General features: G+C 50.3%; 1 protein-coding gene across 1 annotated transcript in view; it reads left to right on the top strand.

Moving 5' to 3' along the window:
* The first annotated feature begins 404 nt into the window (after positions 1-404).
* Positions 405-21023, top strand: part of Togaram2 (TOG array regulator of axonemal microtubules 2) — a 44852-nt gene continuing 24233 nt past the window's right edge. Inside the window, 18 exon segments of the mRNA XM_038319361.1 lie at positions 405-432; positions 1530-1643; positions 3321-3608; positions 4633-4645; positions 4647-4732; positions 4735-4841; positions 5504-5558; positions 5561-5634; positions 5636-5694; positions 10177-10228; positions 11824-11916; positions 11919-12020; positions 14574-14594; positions 14597-14705; positions 15167-15273; positions 15275-15332; positions 18783-18936; positions 19864-19969. Of these exon segments, the coding sequence (XP_038175289.1) occupies positions 405-432; positions 1530-1643; positions 3321-3608; positions 4633-4645; positions 4647-4732; positions 4735-4841; positions 5504-5558; positions 5561-5634; positions 5636-5694; positions 10177-10228; positions 11824-11916; positions 11919-12020; positions 14574-14594; positions 14597-14705; positions 15167-15273; positions 15275-15332; positions 18783-18936; positions 19864-19969 (1626 nt within the window).

Raw genomic sequence — 21023 nt, 5'->3', positions numbered from 1 at the left:
CAGAGGGTTTAAAACTATTTTCTTTCTTTCTTTCTTTCTTTCTTTCTTTCTTTCTTTCTTTCTTTCTTTCTTTCTTTCTTTCTTTCTTTCTTTTCTTTCTTTCTTTCTTTCTTTTCTTTTTCTTTTTTTCTTTTTTCCTTCTTTCTCTTTCCTTTCTTTCTTCCTTCTTCCTTCCTTCCTCCCCTCCTTCCTCCCTCCCCTCCCTCCCTCCCTCCTCTCTCTCTCTCTCTCTCTCTCTCTCTCTCTCTCTCTCTCTCTCTCTCTCTCTCTCTCTCTCCTTTCCTTGCTCACAGGGCCCTGGATGTCACAGACCAGCACTCTTTGGACCCCTGAGACCTGTACTCAGGGTCCAGTGACAACTGCCACCTCCAGACAGCCTGGTGGGCACCTTCCCCACCTAGGGCATGGACACCCGTGATGATGTCCCTCCAGGTAGGGAAACTTGATGGGCTGGGTACATTCCTTGGATAGTTTAAGGGTCACCCACTCCTGGGGAGATGTATCCAGGTGGTATTTGGCCACATGGTGGTAATGGCTGTGCTGACTTCAATTGCCTTGTCTATCTGCAAAGCTCCAAGGCCTGCAGGGGTTTGGAGTGCCCTGGGGTCTCCATCTGGCTTTGTATCTGCTTTGATGTGGTGGTTTGGTTCCTCGAAGGGTTAATTCCATCTTGTGGTTGTGAGTCTGTGGACAGCCAGGTCAGGAGACAGCCCAGACACTGATTTCTGGTGGACACTGAGGGATTTCTCTCTGCCCCAGATGAACTAGATGACTCTCAAATGTGGAGTTACTATCAACCTTGGATGCACACACACACACACACACACTCATACACACACACACACAAACACACACACACAAACACACACACACACAAACACACACACACACACACACACACACACACAAACACACACACACACACAGACATATATAAGGGTGAGGCAGGTAATGGACGCTCTGAGACAGGGCTTTGCCAAGGCCAAGGCTTTTCTGCTAAGGGAGTTATCTGTCGTGGGTACCAGAGGATGGTCCAGGGAGACCACCAAGATGCACGGTGACAGAAGCCAGGGCTGTGGTCAGCAGGGATTGTTTCACTGGCTGATGGAGGCCGGGGACTGAGGAGACTGAAGAAAACGTAGCTAAAGGGCTTAGACCCAAAGCCGGAGGGAGATGGAAAACAGACAGAGATGGAGAAAACAGCCATGAAGGAGAAAGCAGACATGAGGGAGAAAGCAGCCATGAGGGAGGAAGCAGACATGAAGCAGGAAGAATTTGATGGGAGAGGGATCCTAGTGAGGCTGGGGCTGGCAGTATTTGTGGGATTTGTTTCAAGTCACTGCCTGGCTGGTACCCCAATCAGTGGGCCAGGCTCTGGGTTGAGGTCTAGGACCTGCCTTTTGTTCTTCTAGCAGAGACCCCAGTGGGGAGAAAGATAGTGAGCATGGGTACTCCTATTCTTCCTTTATACCATAGTTTTGGTCCCAGAGGACTCTAATGTACCATTGTCCTGTGATTTTTATCCCTAGCCAAAGTTCTGGCTCCAGTGGCTGTGAACTGTGGGAATGTTCCTCGGACTAGCGCTGGGCTCCGAGTGCCCCCACCTGGAAGCATCGACTCTAGTCTTCTTGCTTATGGTGAAGGTGAGAGTCTGCTCTGGTGACTGGGTCACACCAAATGGCCCTGGTGGCCTCTCTGGGGTCTTTGGCATGGGATTGGAGATGATTCTCTAGAAACTACCTAGTTAAGACCACTGACCGGAGCTGGAACCACAGAGCCAGGAGGAGGCTATGATAACATCTGGATGTTTGGATATTCTCCAATTATAGCAGGTGTTTTTGTATCGTGGCCCTTGTTTAAAATGCTCCTAGAAACTAATTTTAGCACAGTGGAGGAAGTAGAGGATCAGAGTTGAAAATCATTCCCAACTACAATGAGTTTGAAACTAACCTGGGTACATAGACCCTTGTCTAAAAGAAAAAGAAGTTAAAAACTTACAATTATTCAAACTTGTGACCATTTAAATCTGACAAAACATTTATATACCAACTTTTATGTGTGTGGAGTGATGCCTAGTTTTAAAAATCATTTTAGGGAGCAGAGAAAAAAACCAAAACAAAAACAGAGAACTACCCCGCAGAAAACTTAAACAAAAAGTACAAATGAGCAAAAAAATGTCTCCTTAGGGGATGAGGGTCTCCAGGGATGGGAACGTGGTGCTATTGGTATGAATTAGCTCTTCTGGGAACCTGGGGTTCCTCAAACTCCAGCAAGACGAGGCTGCATCTTGGGCTGAGGAATGTGCCGGGCTTGAGTAGACCCACAAACATGGCTGCCTGCTCTGATGCTTGCCTTGTCTGCACTCAGCCCCTCTGTCACCTGCTCCTGGACTCTCCACTCGGGTGTCCAGCTATGGACCGCCTAGGGAAGGGCTCAGTCCCTCTGCTCTGAGTGGAGGCTTCTACCGCTCTGGGTACTTATGTTCGCTCGGGTTGTGGCTGGTCAGGGAGTTTGGCCATCCTTGGGTCGTACACAAGCTCCAGCTCAATCTCTGCAGACTGAGCTTCAGGTCTTAGGACTCAGGTCCAGGGATTCCACGACGTGAAACAACACGGAAGAGCCTCTGCAAGCCCCCGCCCACACTTCCCGTTGCCCTTCCAGGTTTTCGGACTCCTCTGGGTCTTGTAGTCTGCTGTTGCCTTCCTTCTATCTCATTACTCACAGCAGCGAGTGCATCGAACTTTCCTCTCTGTGACTTAGGGCACATCTCATATTTCCCTTGAACCTATGCACAGCATATCACATTCCTCTGATTGAAAGCCCCTTAGTCACAAAGTCTGTGTTCCACTCATCCCTGTCCCTCTGCTGTTTGGGCTGTGCTCAGTACACTGGCAGTGCCTACTGAGTGCATGGCTTGAAGTCTACAGAACGTGACTTGTTCTGAAGGCCCGGCTTGTTCTCTGGATCCACGTTTGATGTGTCGGTGCTCAGAGGTTGGCTCCTGGAGCCTGGTGGATGCATTCCCAGGGCAGACAGCCTTTTCCCTACGTATTTAGCATTCCTTGCCCATTCTGCACCAAGGCTGCCTATAGATCCCCTTTTAACCTCTGAAGACTTCATGATATGGGTCTCATTCAGGGTTATGTGTCTTGGGGCTCCACTAATCGGTAAATGGTCCCCAGGAAGGTCTGAAACACACAGAATGACTGGGATTCACCAGGCATATGGCTGACCTTTCTATGAAAACAACACAAACAAGCTCATGCCTGCTGCCACCTTGGGTCTTGACTGAGAAGCCACTGTATTTCTGTTTCTCCCAGCCTCTCTGCAGCCAGTGTCAAGTGTCCTGCTAAGTGGTGAGAAGCCATCACAGCTCTTGAGTGGACACAAGGGCCAGGGCAGCCGCACATTGGATGCTCCTTTGAAAGGCTGGCAGGCTAGGAACGGCTACTCCAGGAACCTTGGCGCTCTGCCCTTGGGGCCCCACCCTGTGGCAGCTATCCTCTCTTTGGAATCAGAGGCCAGCAGTGTGGCCCGGGATACTATCCAGATTAAGGACAAGCTCAAGAAGAGGCGGCTTTCAGAAGGCATGACAGCATCTTCTCAAGGTGAGGAGTGACTCTGCCACTACCTGCTCTGAGGTCTGGGACTCCAGAACCCAGGCTATGGGGACCAGCTGGTGTTCAGTCTCTTAGGGATCCACTGGGGCTGGTCAGTGGGCTTCTACTGATGGGGTGCTGCTTTGTGAGATATGTGGGGGACAGTGAGGATTAAGAGTAACAGATGCTGGGAGAGAGCAGCGCATCTTTTAGGCCACTTTAGGAGTGTCAAGGTGGCTCTGCCCCGTGTCAGTGGCTGTGCACCCTCAGCCCCTGTGTCTGCTTGGTGCCAGACTGGCATTTTGTGGAAGCGTACAGAATGGCTGGGATTCACTAGGCACCTGGTTGACAGCCTATGGAGTCTATTCCTCGGGTCTTAGTGGATGTTTTATTATGTTCACATCTCTGACCAGGACATAGACCACAAACAACTAAAGGGAGGGAAAGGTTTACTTTGGCTCAAAGTTTTAGCCATGGTAGGGAAGGCAGGGGTGGGGCATCTCGGTTCACGGCAATGGGTGCCTATGTCTGAGGCAGTTCACAAACCAGGATGCCCGAGCACAAGGCTGGACCCAGGGCCAAGCTGTAACCTTCAAAGGCCTCTCCCGAGTGACCTGCTTCCACCCTCCTCCAGCTGGGCCTCATCTTCTAAAGCCTCCACAGTTGCTCCAAATAGCACAGCCAGATGGGCAGAGTGCCCCAAATTGAGTCTGAGGAGGGACATTTCAGATCTGAAGTGAGGAACATGGAGGGTCACAGAGCTTCTAGCCAGGGCCAGCTGTCCCCTTTCTAAGCCCGACACTGCACTTGTCTTTCCACACATGCCTGAATTCTATAGAAATGAAAAGGGACCCTCAAAACCCTCTGCTTGTCTGCTGTTCTGGAGGGTGTAGGGTGTCGGACTAGAGGGAGCCCTGCTGTCTCCCCTCAGCATCCCTGTTTCTCCAGGACTCAAGGTGTAGGTTAGTATGGAAAAACCCTTCTGCTCTCCATGCTCCAGGTCCTAACTCATTCCCCATCTACCCTTGCTCAGCTTCTCTGGATCCTGGGGAGGCCCCAGGGAGTTCCTCTGAGGAGTACCATCCCCCGTACTGCCTCACAGAGGCTGCTGAGGGTGGCCAGGCCAATGCCTCCATCCAGAGCATCCCCACCACCCCTGAGGCCAACAGTGCCAAGGAGAAGGACCTGGAACCTCCTGGGGGCAGACAGCATCTCCAGGACTCAGGAGCCAATGGCCGGGAGGTACGAAGGTTCCACAGCTCCGGGTTTTTACTGAAGTTATTCTATCTGCTTTTCTTTCCATTACCAACCCTTGTCCCGGGCTCTGTGCATCTCTGTGAGATTGAGATCAGGAAAGCATCGAGAGAGACTCAAGGCTGCCATTACACTTCTCCCCAAAGCTCTCCCACAGCTGGCCTGGGATTTCAGGGTGAGAGGTACTACCTGAGAGATACAGGGACTACAAGACTGTCTGTCCTATAGTTGGTAGCTCCAGGGATTTCCCTGGTATTCATGTCTCAGGATTTGTCTGGTTTTCTGGACAACCTCTTGTTTAATGCAATGAGTTGGCATGGGGACCAACCCCACCCCAGGCCCTATTTTGTATGTCTGTAAAAGCAGAGCTTTGGATCGGTGTTTTAGAGAGCCCCTTCTAGCTCTTATAGTCAAAGATTCTTCTGCGATGAGAATGTGAAAGGAAATAAAACAACAGAAGAGCTTGCCAGCCTTCCCACTGGAGTGGCCGGGAAGGAATGACCTCTCCCGAGGGGCTAGGGTGGGGCTAAGAGGATGGACTGGCATCCTTTCCCCAGCTGGCTTCTGGCAGGAGACACAGTGTGAGGTTACTAGGAGCTGAACTTACAGTGAGTCATGCTTCCAAGGACCAGGCTTCCTTTCCCTCCCAGGTACAGATTTCCAGGCAATACCTGCATTGCCATGACGAGAAGATGCACAAGTCTCTAGAGGCATCGTGATCCCGCCTATTCCGAAGGCCCGGCCACCCACAGGGACCTCTTCCTGCACGCCCGGCTCCCTGCCCCAGCCCCCTGGGTCCAGGCCAGGATGTGCTTTCAGGACCAAGGGCCCCACATACTCGGTAAGGGGTCAATCTCAAATCTCAGTTCTGTTTATAGTCATCTCTCCTGTAATTTGTGCACCCCCAACCCCCAAATTCCCTTGAGCTCCTCATTGCTAAATAAGCATGACAGGCACAGCTTTGAGGTGTCAGGCTTGGAACAGGTAAAATGCCCCACCCATATACCCCAGACCCATCGATGGTTGGGGCTTCTCTGGCTCATGAAGGTATAGATGACAGTGATGTGAGCAGCTGTTTTCTAGTTTCTTAGTGTCTACAGTTGCCATAGTGATGAATAAAATGCAAATTGTTTCAGGGCATGATCAAGTTCATGGTGGATCTTTATTACTATGTATTTTTTTTAACTGGTAGATACTGAAACCAACACCATTATCATGTATATGAAGGTGTGCATGTTTGTGTGTGCTTATGTGTGAGCATATGGGTTTTCCATGAAACTTTTGGACTTAAAGAGGGTCTCTTCGTACCAAGAAACAGTTGGGACAGAGGCTCTGAGTTACTATGAATCTTCTTGTAAAAAAGCAAACCAAAACCAGGCAGAGCCTTCTAAATGACTCTCAGCATGCAGTGGCCATCCCAGACAGTCAGAGCGAGTGGGCAGGAATTCACATACCACATGTCTTTGAGTGTATGTCTGTGATCATGTTGTGTGTGTGTGTGTGAGTAGGTACACACACATGTGAGTGTATGTGTCTGAACATACGTGTGTATGCTCGCTGGCCATGAGCCTGGCTCTCCTAGTATGGTGTATTAGTTTACTTTTCTACTGCTATGATAAAACACCACAGGACCAGGGCAAGTTCTAGAAGGAAGAGTTTATTTGGAATTATAGTTCCAGTGAGGAAGAGTCTGCTGTGGCGGGGAAGCATGGGACATGGTGGCACAGGATGCTGAGCGCTCACATCTTGATTCTTGAGCAGGAAGCAGAGCATGAGCCCTGGGAATAGCTTGAAGCTTTTGAAACCCCAAAGTCTGCCCTCAAATGGCATAGTTCCTCCAGCAAGGCCGCACCTTCTAAACCAATCCAAATATGGCCACCCACTCTGGACCAAGTGTTCAAATGCCGAGACTACGGGGGACATTTTCTCACTTAAACCACTCCATAGAGTTGGTCGTATCTTCCTTCCACATCTTTGGATGATGGCCAGGATCTCCCACTTCTCTCTGCCTTCCTTGATCTCCTGTCTCCTGCGCTACTTTCTCCCCTGTACACCCACAGCCCCATCTCTCTCCAGCCTCTCTGAGATGAGAGAACGTGTTTGTGCACGCGCTCTTGGGTGGGAGCACTCCTCCATTTCCACTTTCACCGGCTGCTCACCTGCTCCTCCGGATGAGCCTTCCTTACTGTGGGACATTCCCCTTCGTCAGACTCCCCTCCTCTCTGCAGCGATAATGGTGGAGTCCTTGCTCTGCCCAAGTCCTTCTCCCGTGTCATGACTTAACTCTGTCATATCTTTTGAACTGTGGCCAACCCTCGACTTTCTCTCCTTCCTCTTCCCTCTGGTTTTACATTTATGTCTTCTTTTACATGTTCCCTTTCATCTGTCACTTAAATTACTCATCCTCAGAATTCCTGATTTTTTTCTGGAGCCCATGCCTCCAGGAACAAGGGCCCTGGGAGATGGCCTCACCCTGGAGACCCACACTCTCCCTGAGAACCTTTGGTTCCTTTGGCAGATGCTGGTCATCATTAGAGGAAGTAGGGGGAAAAGGGAGATTGCATATTACCATGGCAACACGAGGCACCTTGTGCTTCCCCAGATTGCCCTTTCGTGGAGAAGCTGCCCTTTGCTGGCACCTTCAGCAGTCTGGACTGTGGCTTCCTGTGCCCTGGTCCCTCACTGAGTGCCCTCCCCATACCTCTCTTACAACAAGAGGATGCACAGAAGCTCCCACCTGGTTCTTGTCCCTGTCATTCCCCCCCACACACATTGCACTTACAGCTGCTTCATAGTGACACCCCAAAGGTCCTGACCTGCCATCTCCCAGCCCTTGCTTGTCCAGCCTCACCTGTTTTCCCCCCCCCCCCCCCCATGCAGCCAATCCTTGTACAACCTTCTCCTTCCTGCACCCTTTGCTAGCTCTGAGAGGAGCCTGCTTGGTTTGACCTCGGGGAGCCCCTCACCCCCCTCCTGTTCTCCATACAGGGTCCTCTCACGCTGTGGTGGGGTGTGCTGATTCCCGGCCCCGAGACTCACTCCTACGTGGCACTCTTTTGTCCTTCATGATAGCACTGTCCTTAGGGCCCGGCCTCAGCTGGCTTTCACGGTTGGCCAGGACAGGAAGTGGGCACCTCTGCTTTGTCCATATGACACAGAGTGCGTATCCACCCCCACCTCCTTTCCATTGTTTCATTGGATTGACTAACACATCTTGGCTATTTAAATTGATTTTGTTTCTTTTTATTGTTATTCGTTTTATTTATTTTGTCTTGTTTAAACCTCATCCTATTCTTAACTTGGCACTTTATAGGACAAGGGCATATCTCCAAAGCCTGTGATGTTAAGCTTGGTGCCTGGCACAAATTAGTCACATAGAAAACACCTGCTGTAGGTGGATCTCAGTGAGTTCAAGGCCAGCCTGGACTACAGAGTGAGTTCCAGGACAGGCTCCAAAGCTACACAGAGAAACCCTGTCTCTAAAACCCAAATGAATGAATGAATGAATGGATGAATGAATAAAATAAAAACACCTGCCTTACGCTGTCCTTTCTGTAAGGGCTTGTCTAGCAAATGGATGGGAAAATCATTCTATTGCCACTTCATTAATTCTTTCATCCATTTACCCACCTGATCATTTATCTACTTAAAAACTATTAAGTGCCTACAATCTGCTAGGTGCTTTGGAAACCAGGGTGACTAAGTCTTTGGGATGAGAGAGATTTGTGTGCACATCATTGAGTCCAAGTCCATCGAGACTGGAGGTGAAGCAGAAGGGCTGCCCGCCGTGTTGGGAAGCCCCAACTAGAAAAGCATCTCAGTCAAGCTGGGGTCATTTCTTGGAGGAATTTTGAGGCCAGCACGAGATGAGGAGAAAAGATACACAGGGAGGAATGACTGTGGTGTTTGGGAAGCTACGAAGACACTGTGCATGAGATAGGCCTGGGAGTGCCCTCCGAGGGTTGCAACCCCTGTCTTGAACACGTAGGCTGTCATCAAAAGCTCTTAGGTGTGGGGATCAGATAAGCTCTGACTTTAGGAGGCCACTGTGAGGCTGGGGAGATAACTTAGCAGATAAACATTTGTGGTGTAGTCGTGAGAGCTGGGTCCTTAGAACCACATGAAATCTGTGGCATCGTGGCCCATGCTATGACCGCAGGGTGTGAGAGGTGGAGAGGGAACCCTCAGAGCAAGCTGGGCAGCCACACTAGCTGAAGTGGTGAGTCCTGGTTCAGTGAGAGACCCTGCCTCTAAATGTAAGGTAGGGAGCGATGGAGGGAGACACTCAGCATCAGCCTTGAGCCTCCAGGCACATGCACACACATGCATACACCTTGTACGTGCACCTTCCATGTATGCACCTGCACACACTTGCACATCCCATGTATGCACCCCCACAGCGAAACACTGATACAAACAGGCATGTACAACATATACGTACATTTTTGAAAAAGTGTCATGAGCAGTGGGGAGGAGGAGAGATGACTTAGCAGCTACAACACTTGCCATGAGGCCTAGGCCAAGGCAGGGGCTGTGGCAGGAGCTGAGAGGGGGGGATGTCCTAGGTCCTCTGTCCCAGGTTAGAGTCAAAGACGTGGGTCTAGTTTAAGACAGCAGTTTTCGTGTGGGATGCTGTTACCTAGGAAACAGATGATTGCACAGCCAGGGAACGGCCTAGCACTGTACCTGGACTCCAGCCTGGCCCGGTGGATAATCAGCCAGTCCAGTCTTTGTGTAAGGAGCTCTATCTCCTTGTTGTGCAGTGTTTTACTCTTTTGGCTTTTTGGGGGGTCTGCCACCCAACTTACAATCACACACGGAGGCTTATTCTTAGTTATGAATGACCAGTTTTAGCTGGCTTGTTTCTGGCCAGCTTGTCTTATCTTAAATTATTCCATCTACCTTTTTCCTCTGGGCTTTTACTCTCTCTCTATTTCTGTATACCTTACTTTACTTCTTTCTCCGTGGCTTGCTGGGTGACTGGCCCTGATGTCCTTTCCTTCTCCTGCTCCTCTCTCCTTTCTGCTTTCTCCTATTTATATTCCCTGTCTGTCCCTCCCATCCTTTCTCCTGCCTCGCTATTGACCATTCATCTCTTTATTAGATGATCCAGTGTTTTAGTCAGGCACAGTAACACAGCGTCACAGAGTTAAACGAAGGCAGCAGAGACCAAAGTCGTACACCATAAAATGAGACTCTCCCACAGCCCCTGCCATTGTGGCAGGGGAACCAGCCCCATCTCTGTCCCATCTCAACTGTCTCCCCACCTTCTTGCCCCCAGTGTCTCTGGTCTCATATGGTTCTTTTCCTCTCTCACTTTAAGGTTGACTGGCGAGAATGGGCCTCTGGAGGAAGACCCCTTCCTCTCTGGGTACGTGTTCCCATGAGCTCTCATCTTGTTTCCACGTCTTTGCCTCCATGGGCTGGGTTATGGGATTAGACCAGCGGAGATCTGAGGACCCCTCATTTCACAGACAGATGGGGACTATGCCACCACACTGGTGACAGTGTGGCAATAGTGACAGCCTGTATCAGGGACTCTGGTCTACCAAGCACCAGACACACACGAGTTCATATAGCTCATGACAGTCCAGACAAGGGATGTGCTGTTGCTTTTTGATAAATCAGGTGAACTGGCTGAGTAGTTTGGTCCAGGCCACTTTGAGGCTCACTGAGCTCACAGTACTGCTCTCAGAGCCTGAAATGCAACCTGCAAAGCAGAACTGCATTGGGGATTGTACAGAGGCAGAGTGGAACTGATACTGTATCAAACATATACTGATATCCTCACGGGGCAGAGGGAGACATTAAACCATCTCTCGCAAACCTCATGCAGTGTGCTCAGTAGATTTAAGGGTCAGGGGAGCAGGGCCAACCCCAGGGTGGAAGTGGGGTAAGGGCAGCTTTTTGGGAGTAGGGAGAGAGGGAGGGGGAGGAAAAGGCCATCCCTTCAGGGCTGCTGAACCGCCTTGGAGAGGGTATGGGGGTGAAGAGGAGCTGCCACCATGGCTGGAGAGTGATTAGGGCCAGGAAAAGAGGCCACAGCCTAGGAGGGGCACTCTGAGCTCAGGCTGCTGGGCTAATGGGCAGGAGGGTGACTGACTTCATGGCAGGTCCCTGACTAATCAGCTCAGCAAGGACAGGCTGTTGTTGTCCAGGGCACTCTGGGAGAGGACACTGACCTAGGCCTGTGAAGCGGGCCTGGCAGGGACACCTCAATGTCTCCTGTCTCCCTGGCTCAGTGTGTGGATGCTCCTGGGGTACCTGAGTGGTGCACATGACACCCCGTATGTCTTCATGAAGACATGGGTAAGGCAGAGGAACTGGTGACCAAAGAGATGTGGAGAAACACAGACACAAAATGCTGTGTCTTTCCAGTCCTGAGCACCCCCAGATGGCAGTCTCAGTACCAATGAACCCTGGTTAGCTGCGCTCTCAAGGTGACAATGACCACATTTTAGAGGGCAGGAGAAAGTGAAGGATTCCATCCCTATTCTGCTCTATTTAAGAAAAAAAATGTACCTTTAAATCAATTGGTTGGGAAAATATAGAGTGACTGTGAGACTCTATGGAACTGGCATTTGGAAATGAAGTTTGCCTGGCCTCATTTTTTCCATCTGTGAAGTGAGAGTGTTGGTCTAGTTTTCAAAAAATTCTCTGACCCCTCTGACTCTGCGGAGTGGCATAAAGGTTTGACAGGCGTTGTTTTATTTGACTCTGTTTTCCCGCTCTCTCCACTTAGAATAAAATATTCATGGCTTGCTTTTTGAATGAATGAAGGAGGGAGGGGAATGAGTGAATGGGAAATGATGTGATCCTTGACATCCCAGGCAATGCTACCTGACTTCCCCATTAGGGAAGTGTGGGCCAGAAGAACCGAGGAATGAGGCCTTGTACAGTCAAGGGTCAGGGACCCATGGACAACCCACACTACGGTCCTCAGCTCTATCTCCGCTCTTGCTTCTCAGAGCCAAAGCCTTTGGTCCTAGGGGTCAAAGCCAAGTCTACTGAAGACCCCCCTAAGTCTCTGGCTTCATCACAGTCTGCCTCTACTCCAACAATGGCTCTCCTCCAGCGATTGCCAAAGAAGCCCACTCCCTGGTGAGCAGAGAAGACCAGGAGTCTGGCGCCAAGGTACCAGAGAAGTGACAGGAGAATGAAGCCGAGGTCAAATGGCTGGATGCAAGCATCCTTCTAAAATCTGCTGTGCGGGGCTAAGCTGGTGGGGATGTAGAAGTGGAGTGGGGTGGGGGGAGGGGGAGCTGAGGAATGAGGTTGGGATTGGGAACAGGGGAGAATGCGGATGGAAGGGAGAGCAGGAAGAAGGTCGCATGTGGGCTGGGAGGGAGCGGGATGTGGGGAAGAGCACAGGAAAGCTTAGGTGAACCCAGGCTGAGTAATTTGAACTGACCCCCAAGATAGCAGCCCCGAGGCAGCTGACTCAGAGGCTCAAGGGCCCAAGCTGCACTTGACAGGCTGACAAATACCTCACACTTGGAAGGTGACCTTCAGGAGGAGGTGGCTTCTCTTCCCTGACTGAGATGAATTTAGTCGAATTTACAGAGTCGTTGTTGTGGGATCCTCCTGTTTGTCCTTTGAAACAGCGTACGGCAGCTCAGCTCTGAATACCGGACATGAAAGGCCTGCCCTGAGCAGGTGCTGTCTTACAGCCTGAGATACCTCGCTGGCAAACACGATGGGCCAGGCTCTAACAGGGGTGGCTATTGAAAAGTCTATGTGACATGACTTATTCTTCAGCCTAATGCAGCCACTCACTCCGTAGTCATTCCACAGGCCTGGGCATGATCAGTTGTTCTGTCCCCATCATATTATCCCAGCTCCAAGGTCCCGCTGGCTCACCAACCATCTCCTGTTCCGGCTCTTTTCCACCAACACCCAAGCATTAGCCCTTGGCCACTTCCTTGTATCAGTAGCATTCTCCCCGAGTCCAGATCACCCGGCATCCCAATGGCTCTCCCTTAGCCTTTTCATCTTAGCACCACAACCCCTGCCCCCCCAACACACCTGTTTTCTCCTGAGCACACTCCAGTCTGGTAGCCTCCCTACCCATCGCCCCACTGAGGTCCCAAATGCCCTATCTCAATCCTCTTCTGCCTTGCGCCATCTTTTGACTCCGTTGTGACATGTCCCTCTTCAATTTTCCACCTAGAAAATTCCCACCTGAGAAAGAAGGTGTAGGAAAATGATGGACAGCTCAGCTCCTCCTTTGTACACACTCCCCATTTTCCTGACCTGTAGACACCGAGGACCAGGGTTCAGTCCTTCGGGCTCTGGGCTACTTAATTATCCAGAGTATGCGCTGCAGTCCATGGCGCCCAAAGCTGTGTCAAAGCACAGCAGGCTAAAGACTCTCAAAGTTTAACCACACCTCTGCCTACCTCCAGCATTGCTACTTAAATATCTAATTAGGTTCAGAGCTTACGGTGCCTACTTCTGAATACTAGACCCCACAGGGTGCCAACCCAGCAAATGACAATTCCTAGCTGCCTAGGCCCCAAATTCCAGGTCCATTTTTAACTTCTCTTCCTCTCCTCTTTCTCCCTATTTTATTTTATTTATTTATTTTTTAAGATTTATTTATTTATTATGTATACAATATTCCTTCCATGTACGCTTGCATGCCAGAAGAGGGCAGTAGATCTCATTACCAGATGGTCCTGTGAGTCACCATGTGGTTGCTGGGAATTGAACCTCAGGACCTCTGAAGAGCAGTTCAGTGCTCTTAACCTCTGAGCCATCTCTCCAGCCCATCTTATTTATTTTTTTGAGACAGTGGTTTCTCTGTAGCTTTGGGGTGTGTTTCTGTAACTCTCTTTGTAGACCAGGCTGGCCTTGAACTCAGAGATCCACCTGCCTCGGCCTCCCGAGTGCTGCTGGGATTAAAGGCGTGTGCGCCAAACCTGGCTCCATTTTTACAACTTCTTAAGAATTCAGCTATTTAAAAAGATAAAGTGTTTCTGCCGGGCGGTGGTGGCACTCCTTTAATCCCAGCACTCGGGAGGCAGAGGCAGGCAGATCTCTGTGAGTTCGAGGCCAACTGGCTACAAGAGCTAGTTCTGGACGGTCTCCAAAACCTACAGAAGAAACCCTGTCTCGAAAAACCAAAAAAAAAAAAAAAAAAAAAAAAAGATAAAATGTTTCTGACATCCAGCTTTTGGAGAAACTCCTTTCCTGAAAGTTGGATCCTGCCATACTTTCTGCTCAAGAGGTGGCAGGCTACATCTCACAACTGGATTTTAGGGCTCACGACAAAGTTTATGGCTTTTCCTTGGAAGGGCATAGAGGTCACTTAAAGTCTTGAGCTCCCGCTGTGCCAGGCACAACCCCAGACTCAGGGACTTCCTATTATTCTGCTAAAAACCCTTTTTCTCCTCCAAACTCTGCTCTGCTGTCTCTCTTCCTTTTGTTTCCACTTAAATTTCATCCTGCAGGGGGGTCTCATAGCTACGACTTTTGTTTTCCTTCGCTGATGTCAAAGCCATCTCTGTTGCTGTACTTTCTCCTAGCCAATCTCATTGGACTTTACAGACAAGTCGACTGTTTATCTGCATCCCACCCCTGCCGTGAAACTCCCAGGGGACTAGGATCTAACTGTGTCCCGTTCCCTGGATGGATGAAGGTATAGAAAGACAGGTTGTGTTCCCAAGGTTAATAGACATCTCCTTGACCTTGTTCCAAGGTCCAATTCACCATTTCTAGTCGGCCCAGGAAAAGATGCGCTGCTGAAGCAGATGAAGGAGATGGAGCTGCTTCGGAGGACAAAGGAGCCAGAACGGGAGCAGGAACTGGCTTCCCAGGGCTTAGGCACATTGAGAACTTCAGCAAAGGAAGGTACTAATGTTCTGGGTGTGAGTACTGGTGCCCTGAGTGGGGTAAGTACCGGTGCCCTGGGTGGAGTACCCCGTGCCCCGGCTGTGTGTACCGGTGCCCTGGGTATGAGTACCCATGCCCTGGGTGTGAGTACCCATGCCCTGGTGTGAGTACCCATGCTCTGGGTGGGTGTACCAGTGCCCTGGGTGGGTTGTACTGGTGCCTTGGTTGGAGTACCCATACCCTGGGTGTAGTACCGGTGCCATGGGTGTGAGTGAGTACGGTGGCACTAGGTGGATGTCTCCACTGGGAAAGCCTCCTGGGTTCTCAACCTTCCAAAGAGGGGCTACCTTTATCTCCTCCCGTCCCCATCCTGAGACGGATAGGGAATCATGTCTCCTCCCTTGTCACCTGCTGATCACAGAAACTTGATGCCAGGGAGGTGGAGGACCTCCTTAGTGTAGGATTTTTTTCCCTCACAGGCCTCCTTCCTTTACGGGGCAGTGGAACCATGTCTGTGCCCACTGGGCTGAGCAGCCCACGCAGAAATAATGTCGGAGTCCTCTTGAGGAAGCGGGCCAACCGAGCCCTCCCTGCCCAGCATCCCTGTCAGCAAGCAGGAGCCTAGCTTTGCCCGCCATGCATCAGGTGGACTTAACCTCTATTTGGGCAGTCTCTGGGCGCTCTGAGGTGTGGCCAGGGAGACCTTGGCTACCTTTGTCTTGTTCGTCTTACTAAGAGAGACAGTGTTCTGGGGCTCATAATTATCCATGGGCCAGGCTAGGGGGGCCCATGATGGCTCATCCAGCAAGAAGATGACTAGGCAGTTCTACCAGCCTAGTGTTGAGTCTGAGAGAAGTCATCACTATATGAGAACCAAAGATGCGGCAAGGAACGACTTCCCAGGGAAGATCTTGGAGGCCTGCCTGTGACTTCATACGGTTTGGGACTTTATGGGGCTGGCTAGGACCAAGGAATCTGTAGATGTTGCAAGGACATCTCAGGGAAGGTGCCAAGGAACCAGGGGGAGCTGTGTCCCACTTTCAAAGGAGCCTTGCTTTTTTTTTTTTTTTTTTTTTTTTTTTTTTTTTTTTTTTTTGTTTTTTCGAGACAGGGTTTCCCTGAAGTTTCTAGAGCCTGTCCTGGAGCTAGCTCTTGTAGACCAGGCTGGCCTCGAACTCAGAGATCCGCCTGCCTCTGTCTCCCGAGTGCTGGGATTAAAGGCGTGCGCCACCACCGCCCGGCTCTTGCTTTTTTTTTTTTAAAGTAAAGGTTGACATTAATAATTCTGATTCAGATTTCCGTTTTCTGTCACGTAATGATGGGCGGCTCAAGCGAGAGCTCTGGTATTATAACACTTTTGACTTCTCTTCTCCTTCTCTGTATCTTTTCACTTGTGTCGAATAGAAAGCCTTTATTGTTATCACTGTGTGATGGGTCTTGCCATTTCACCTTTGATCTTTGTACCCTGCTCTCTCAGGTGCTAGGGTCACAGGTGTGTGTAGCGTTGCTGGCCTTTGTTTTAGTTCTTGGCTTTTGTTTTAACAAAGAGATCCACACCGAGGTTCGAGGCTCCAGAAGCTGAAATTTCATAGTTGGGGCCTTTAAAGATGATTCCAGTTTTATTATAAAACACAGTGGTCAGTCACAAGCGAGTACTAGTTTACTGTGACCGAAAATTTCCTTTAAAGTAAACTCGGTTTAGGATTGAGAAAGAGGCTTGATTCGAAGGAGAGTTCAAACGAGACTAAAATTTTAGGTATTAGGAGATGCGCTTGGCTAGTCAGGCTTTAGCTTAGTGGTACCGTGTTTGATTAGATGCGCAAGGCCCAGCTTTATCTTTCTGTCTCTATCTCTGTGCTGTCTGTCTGTCTGTCCTGTCTGTCTGTTCTGTCTGTCTGTCTGTCTCTCATGAGGGAGAGGATGCACTGGGGTTAGCAGATGCCCTCCTCAAGTACATCCCCTGTGTGCCCCGTGGCCTGGGTTGTGTGTGAAGAGAGAATGAATCGCGAACGTGATCTGTCTCGCCCTCCCCACTCACTTTGTAGATAAGCAGACTGGAGAGCCCAAGCCTCAAAGCCACCCACAGCGATGGCGGCCACCAGCCTGAGCCTTGGGCTGCTGAGTCTTGCTGAGACAGTAGGGTCTGCTACTGTCTCGTTGTTGAAGCTACTCAGGCTTGTGAGCAGATGATTAGGAAACGGCAACGTCTTTGACCTCCCTGGAAGCTGAGTCTGAATCCTCTTACTCTTCCCTCCCTGACAGTCATGGGAGAGTCACTTAAGCTGCTTTATCAGTTACAGCTGAGCCTTGTTTTTGGGCCGGTCTGAAAATGATGGAATCTCAGGACTGGAAACTTGGTTGTCTTCACAGCTGGTAAACTTTGTGAGATTCCAGCCTTGTCTCACGGAGACCAGGTGCCTGGAGGATCAGCCTCACCTGCATTTCCTTCAATTCTTCTCTCTCTCTCTTCTCTCTTCCTCTCTCCTCTCTCTCTCTCTCCATCTCTCTCTCTCCCTCTCCTCTCTCTTCATCTCCTCTCTCCTTCTCATCTATCTCTCTCATCCTCTCTCTCTCCTCTCTCTCTCTTCCTCTCGTCTCTCTCTCTCTCGCTTTTCCCCCCCTCAGTGTGTGGCGTGCGTGCATGTGTGTGGTGCGGGCACGCAGTGAATGGAAATTCCTGGGCCACTAGTGGGAAGGCATACTCAAGAGTATTGTAGAGAAGTTGGTAGGAGAGAGACAGCCTAGACAAAATCAAGACAAACCCTGTAGGCTAGAAGCTGAAGTGACCTCTGCAGGACCTTGAGGGTCTGAATGTGTTTTCTATGTGCAAGTATGTGTTTTAAAATCTAGGTGGGCGTTAAATGATGTTGGAGAATGGTGTGGAGGCTGGGCGGGTAGTAGAAGGCTGGCTATTTGTACTATTGGTGGTGCAGGACTATATCAACAGATACCCGGAAGGCTGAGGTAAGAAGATTGAATGCGCAAGGCCAGGCTGGGCTGCAGAATGAGTTCAAGGCCAGCCTGGGTGATTTAATGAGACCTTGTCTAGAGATAAAAAGTAAAGAGGGGACTGGTAATATAGCTCAGTGTTATAGTTCTTGACTGGCGTGTTGGAAGGTTCAATCTCCAGTAAAACTCTCTCTCTCTCTCTCTCTCTCTCTCTCTCTCTCTCTCTCTCTCTCACACACACACACACACACACACGCTCACTCACATACACACTCTTACATACACACATGCAGGAGAGTGTACTATAGTGAAAGTCATTCTGTGGGAGGGGAACCAGGTAACCCTCGCAGCAGAACTATCCAAGATGGGAGACACGGTGGAGAGAGCTCAGTGTCGGCTGTGTGATGGAGGAGCTTTATGTGTGATTCTAGCATCTATCTATTCCCAAGAAAGAAAACATGTTCTGTTCTTTGTCTGTGTTTCTCTGTGTCTGTCTGTCGTCTGTCTGTCTGTCTGTCTGTCTGTCTGTCTCTCTGTCTCTCTGTATATGCGTGTGTTGAGTGGGCCAAGAGCCCCACAAATGCTAGGCAAACATCTACATGCCAGCCATTTTTGTCCCCGTTTTCTCTCAGCCTTTGAAAGTGCGACCACATCCTGACCCCGCAGGTGATATTCTCCCTCATCTTTTCACTGCCGCCTGCCTTCCTTCAGCAGTCTGTGGGAGTACTTCCATGCTCAGGCGCTCTCACGAGAGGAGGGATGCTTGGAGGAACGGAATAGCGGTTCAGGGATGAGCGTGAGCTTAAAATGCTATCAAGTGGGCAGGGAGCCTTTCAACAGCTCATTGTGCCATATCCCAGCCAAGGTCGGGAAGAGCTGGAGGAGAGGCACAGGCTCAGAGGCCTTCCACAGGACGCCCAGCAGCCAGTGTGTCCCTAAGGTAACACAGTTGGCACTGATGTGAGCAGTAGGTGTAAAGTTAGGGCAACTGAGGCACAGATGTTGACTTCACCACCTCTAGGCTCCTCCCCCTTTGTGTGTGGGGCTGCACTGAATGTCAGGCTGTGTCTGAGAATTAGGAGTCTCTCTCCTCCATCTTCTCTGTCCTCCCGGGTGAAGCTTGCTGTCTCTCTTCCTCCAATGCAGCTAACTCGCTACCCGCTGTCCTTACCCTGGGCTCTCCTGAATGGGAGGAAGAGGAGGAGGAGGTGGACCTTCGAGCCTTCAGGGAGTTGAGGCCCTTCTCGAACCCGGAGCTGGGGCTGACAGACGCTCTCCAGTGCCTCAACAGCAATGACTGGTGAGGAGATACCTTCATTGTATGCCCTGTGGCTTGGACTGGGGGGGTGGTTAGGAGGGCTACAGAAGAGCTCCTGGCCCCCCACTTCACTCTGCTTTACCCCTAGGGTCTGCTGCTATGGAAGGTGTGTGTGTGTGTGTGTGTGTGTGTGTGTACGCATGCAGACGTGCAGGTGTGTGTATGCACATATGTAGGTTCATATGTGTGACGTCGCTAACTTCTTGTACATGCCCTGGCCCTTCCAAATGAGCCCGTGTATTGTTCTGTGACATGTGAGAGCCAGGCATGACCAGTAGGACTTTGACTACAGAACAAAGAGACCAAGAAAAGTCACAACTTTATTCCTCTACATCAAGTTTATTAATTTATGTTTTAAAACAGGGTCTCATGTAATCCAGACTGTCCTTGAACTCTCTGAGAATAACCTTGAACTTCTGATCCTTCTGCCTCTGCCTTCTGAGTGCAGGGGTGACAGGCATGTGCCACCGTGTGCAGTCTATGTGGTGTTGGGCCTTACACATGCTAGGAAAGCATCCTCCTAACAAAGATATATCCCCATCTAAATCAAGTTTAATCTGAGTGTCCTCCCACTATGCAAATGAGACTGTGCTCTTAGTCACTAGTGAAGCAGTGGCCCAGGACACTTGCAGGAGCCTTCCGATCTGCAGGCCTCATTTTAAGCAACTTCCTGGCATTGTCTGTCTTATGTCAAAGACCCTAACAGGTCCTGGGTGGCCAGAGTGGAGGGTCAGCCTAGAGCCCATAAGCCAGCTTGTATTGACCTGCTGGGCTCTCAAACCTGGGGGTTGTCACCCTTAGAAACCCTGCTTCTGAGGCTGTGAAATCACACCCTGCTGGGGGTTGTCTGCAGAGAAACAGGACTCCTCCCTCCTCCCCTCCTGTGACAGGCCTGGCCTTGCTTCTCAGGCAAATGAAGGAGAAGGGCCTGGCGAGCATCCAGCGCCTGGCAGCTTGTCACTCGGAGGTCCTCGGTACCCGGCTGCATGATGTGTCCTTGGCAGTGACGGCGGAGGTGAGGCCTCCCCACAGTTTCTGTACTTTGCCACGTCCCCTAGTCATACCCGCTTCCCAGCACAATGGTTCAGGTGAGTCACAGCCCAGCCATGAGAGACGGTGGCTCTCTGGAGTATGGTCATCTCTGCTTATCCATCAGCCTCCAGCCACTGAGGAAGGAGGTCCCTAACCAGCCCTGAGACCCAGGCTTTCTTTATCTGCAATCGTGTAATCTTTGGAGGTCGAAGTGTTTGGAGTCCTGTGTTCCCATTTGTCTCTGTCCAACGTCTTCTGTACTTGCGATGTCTAAAGAGGGATGGAGTGTTTACTCTGGGTTTATCCTCACTCTCAGGGCTGCTGTAGTGTTTCCCAAGGCCTGGATCTCAGCCGAGGTCCTACCCTGAGAGCCAGTAATGTGAGCTCGATCCCTGCCTGTAGAGGCTAGTCTACACCCTTGGGAACCGACTGCTCTAGCAAGGGTGGGACGGTTATGAATACAGAGGACGCTGTGTTGACTCTTGGAGGGACTGTATCATGTGATGGAGGGTTGGTTTCTTCCTCTGCAGAGTGAGTGTGAGGGGCAAGGTCATTTCTGTAAATCACTTGAGAGGAGCAACCTAAGGGAGGAAAGATTTTGGTTTCTGGTTTCAGGGGGATTTCAGCCTGTCATGGCAGGGAAGGGATGGCAAGTGAGAATATTTCTAGGCATGGGGTTGGGAGTGGATGGCACAGCTTGTTCACACAATGGCAAGGACAACTAACAGAATGCCCAGTGGGAATAGGGGCCGGGGCTAGAACAGTCAAAGGACTGTCTCTAGTGCCCCTAGGCTCTACCTCCTGAAAGTTCCCATTGTCCTAAAATAGCCCTAACAACTGGGGAGAAAGTGTTCACAATATGGATGTAGGGGGAAAATTTCAAACTTAAAGCAAATGTACAAATTTCAGATAATATTAAAAATGGAAATACTGGTTGGGATGATGATAAAGTGGGGGGTATTATTATCATAACAAAATAAGACCATTCTGCCCAAAGATACTGAAAAGGTTTCCTTTTCTACTGTGACAAAGGATGA

This window comes from Arvicola amphibius, chromosome 2 (assembly GCF_903992535.2).
Source record: "Arvicola amphibius chromosome 2, mArvAmp1.2, whole genome shotgun sequence".
Classification (NCBI taxonomy): Eukaryota; Metazoa; Chordata; class Mammalia; order Rodentia; family Cricetidae; genus Arvicola; species Arvicola amphibius.
This window is presented reverse-complemented; position numbering and strand designations above follow the sequence as displayed.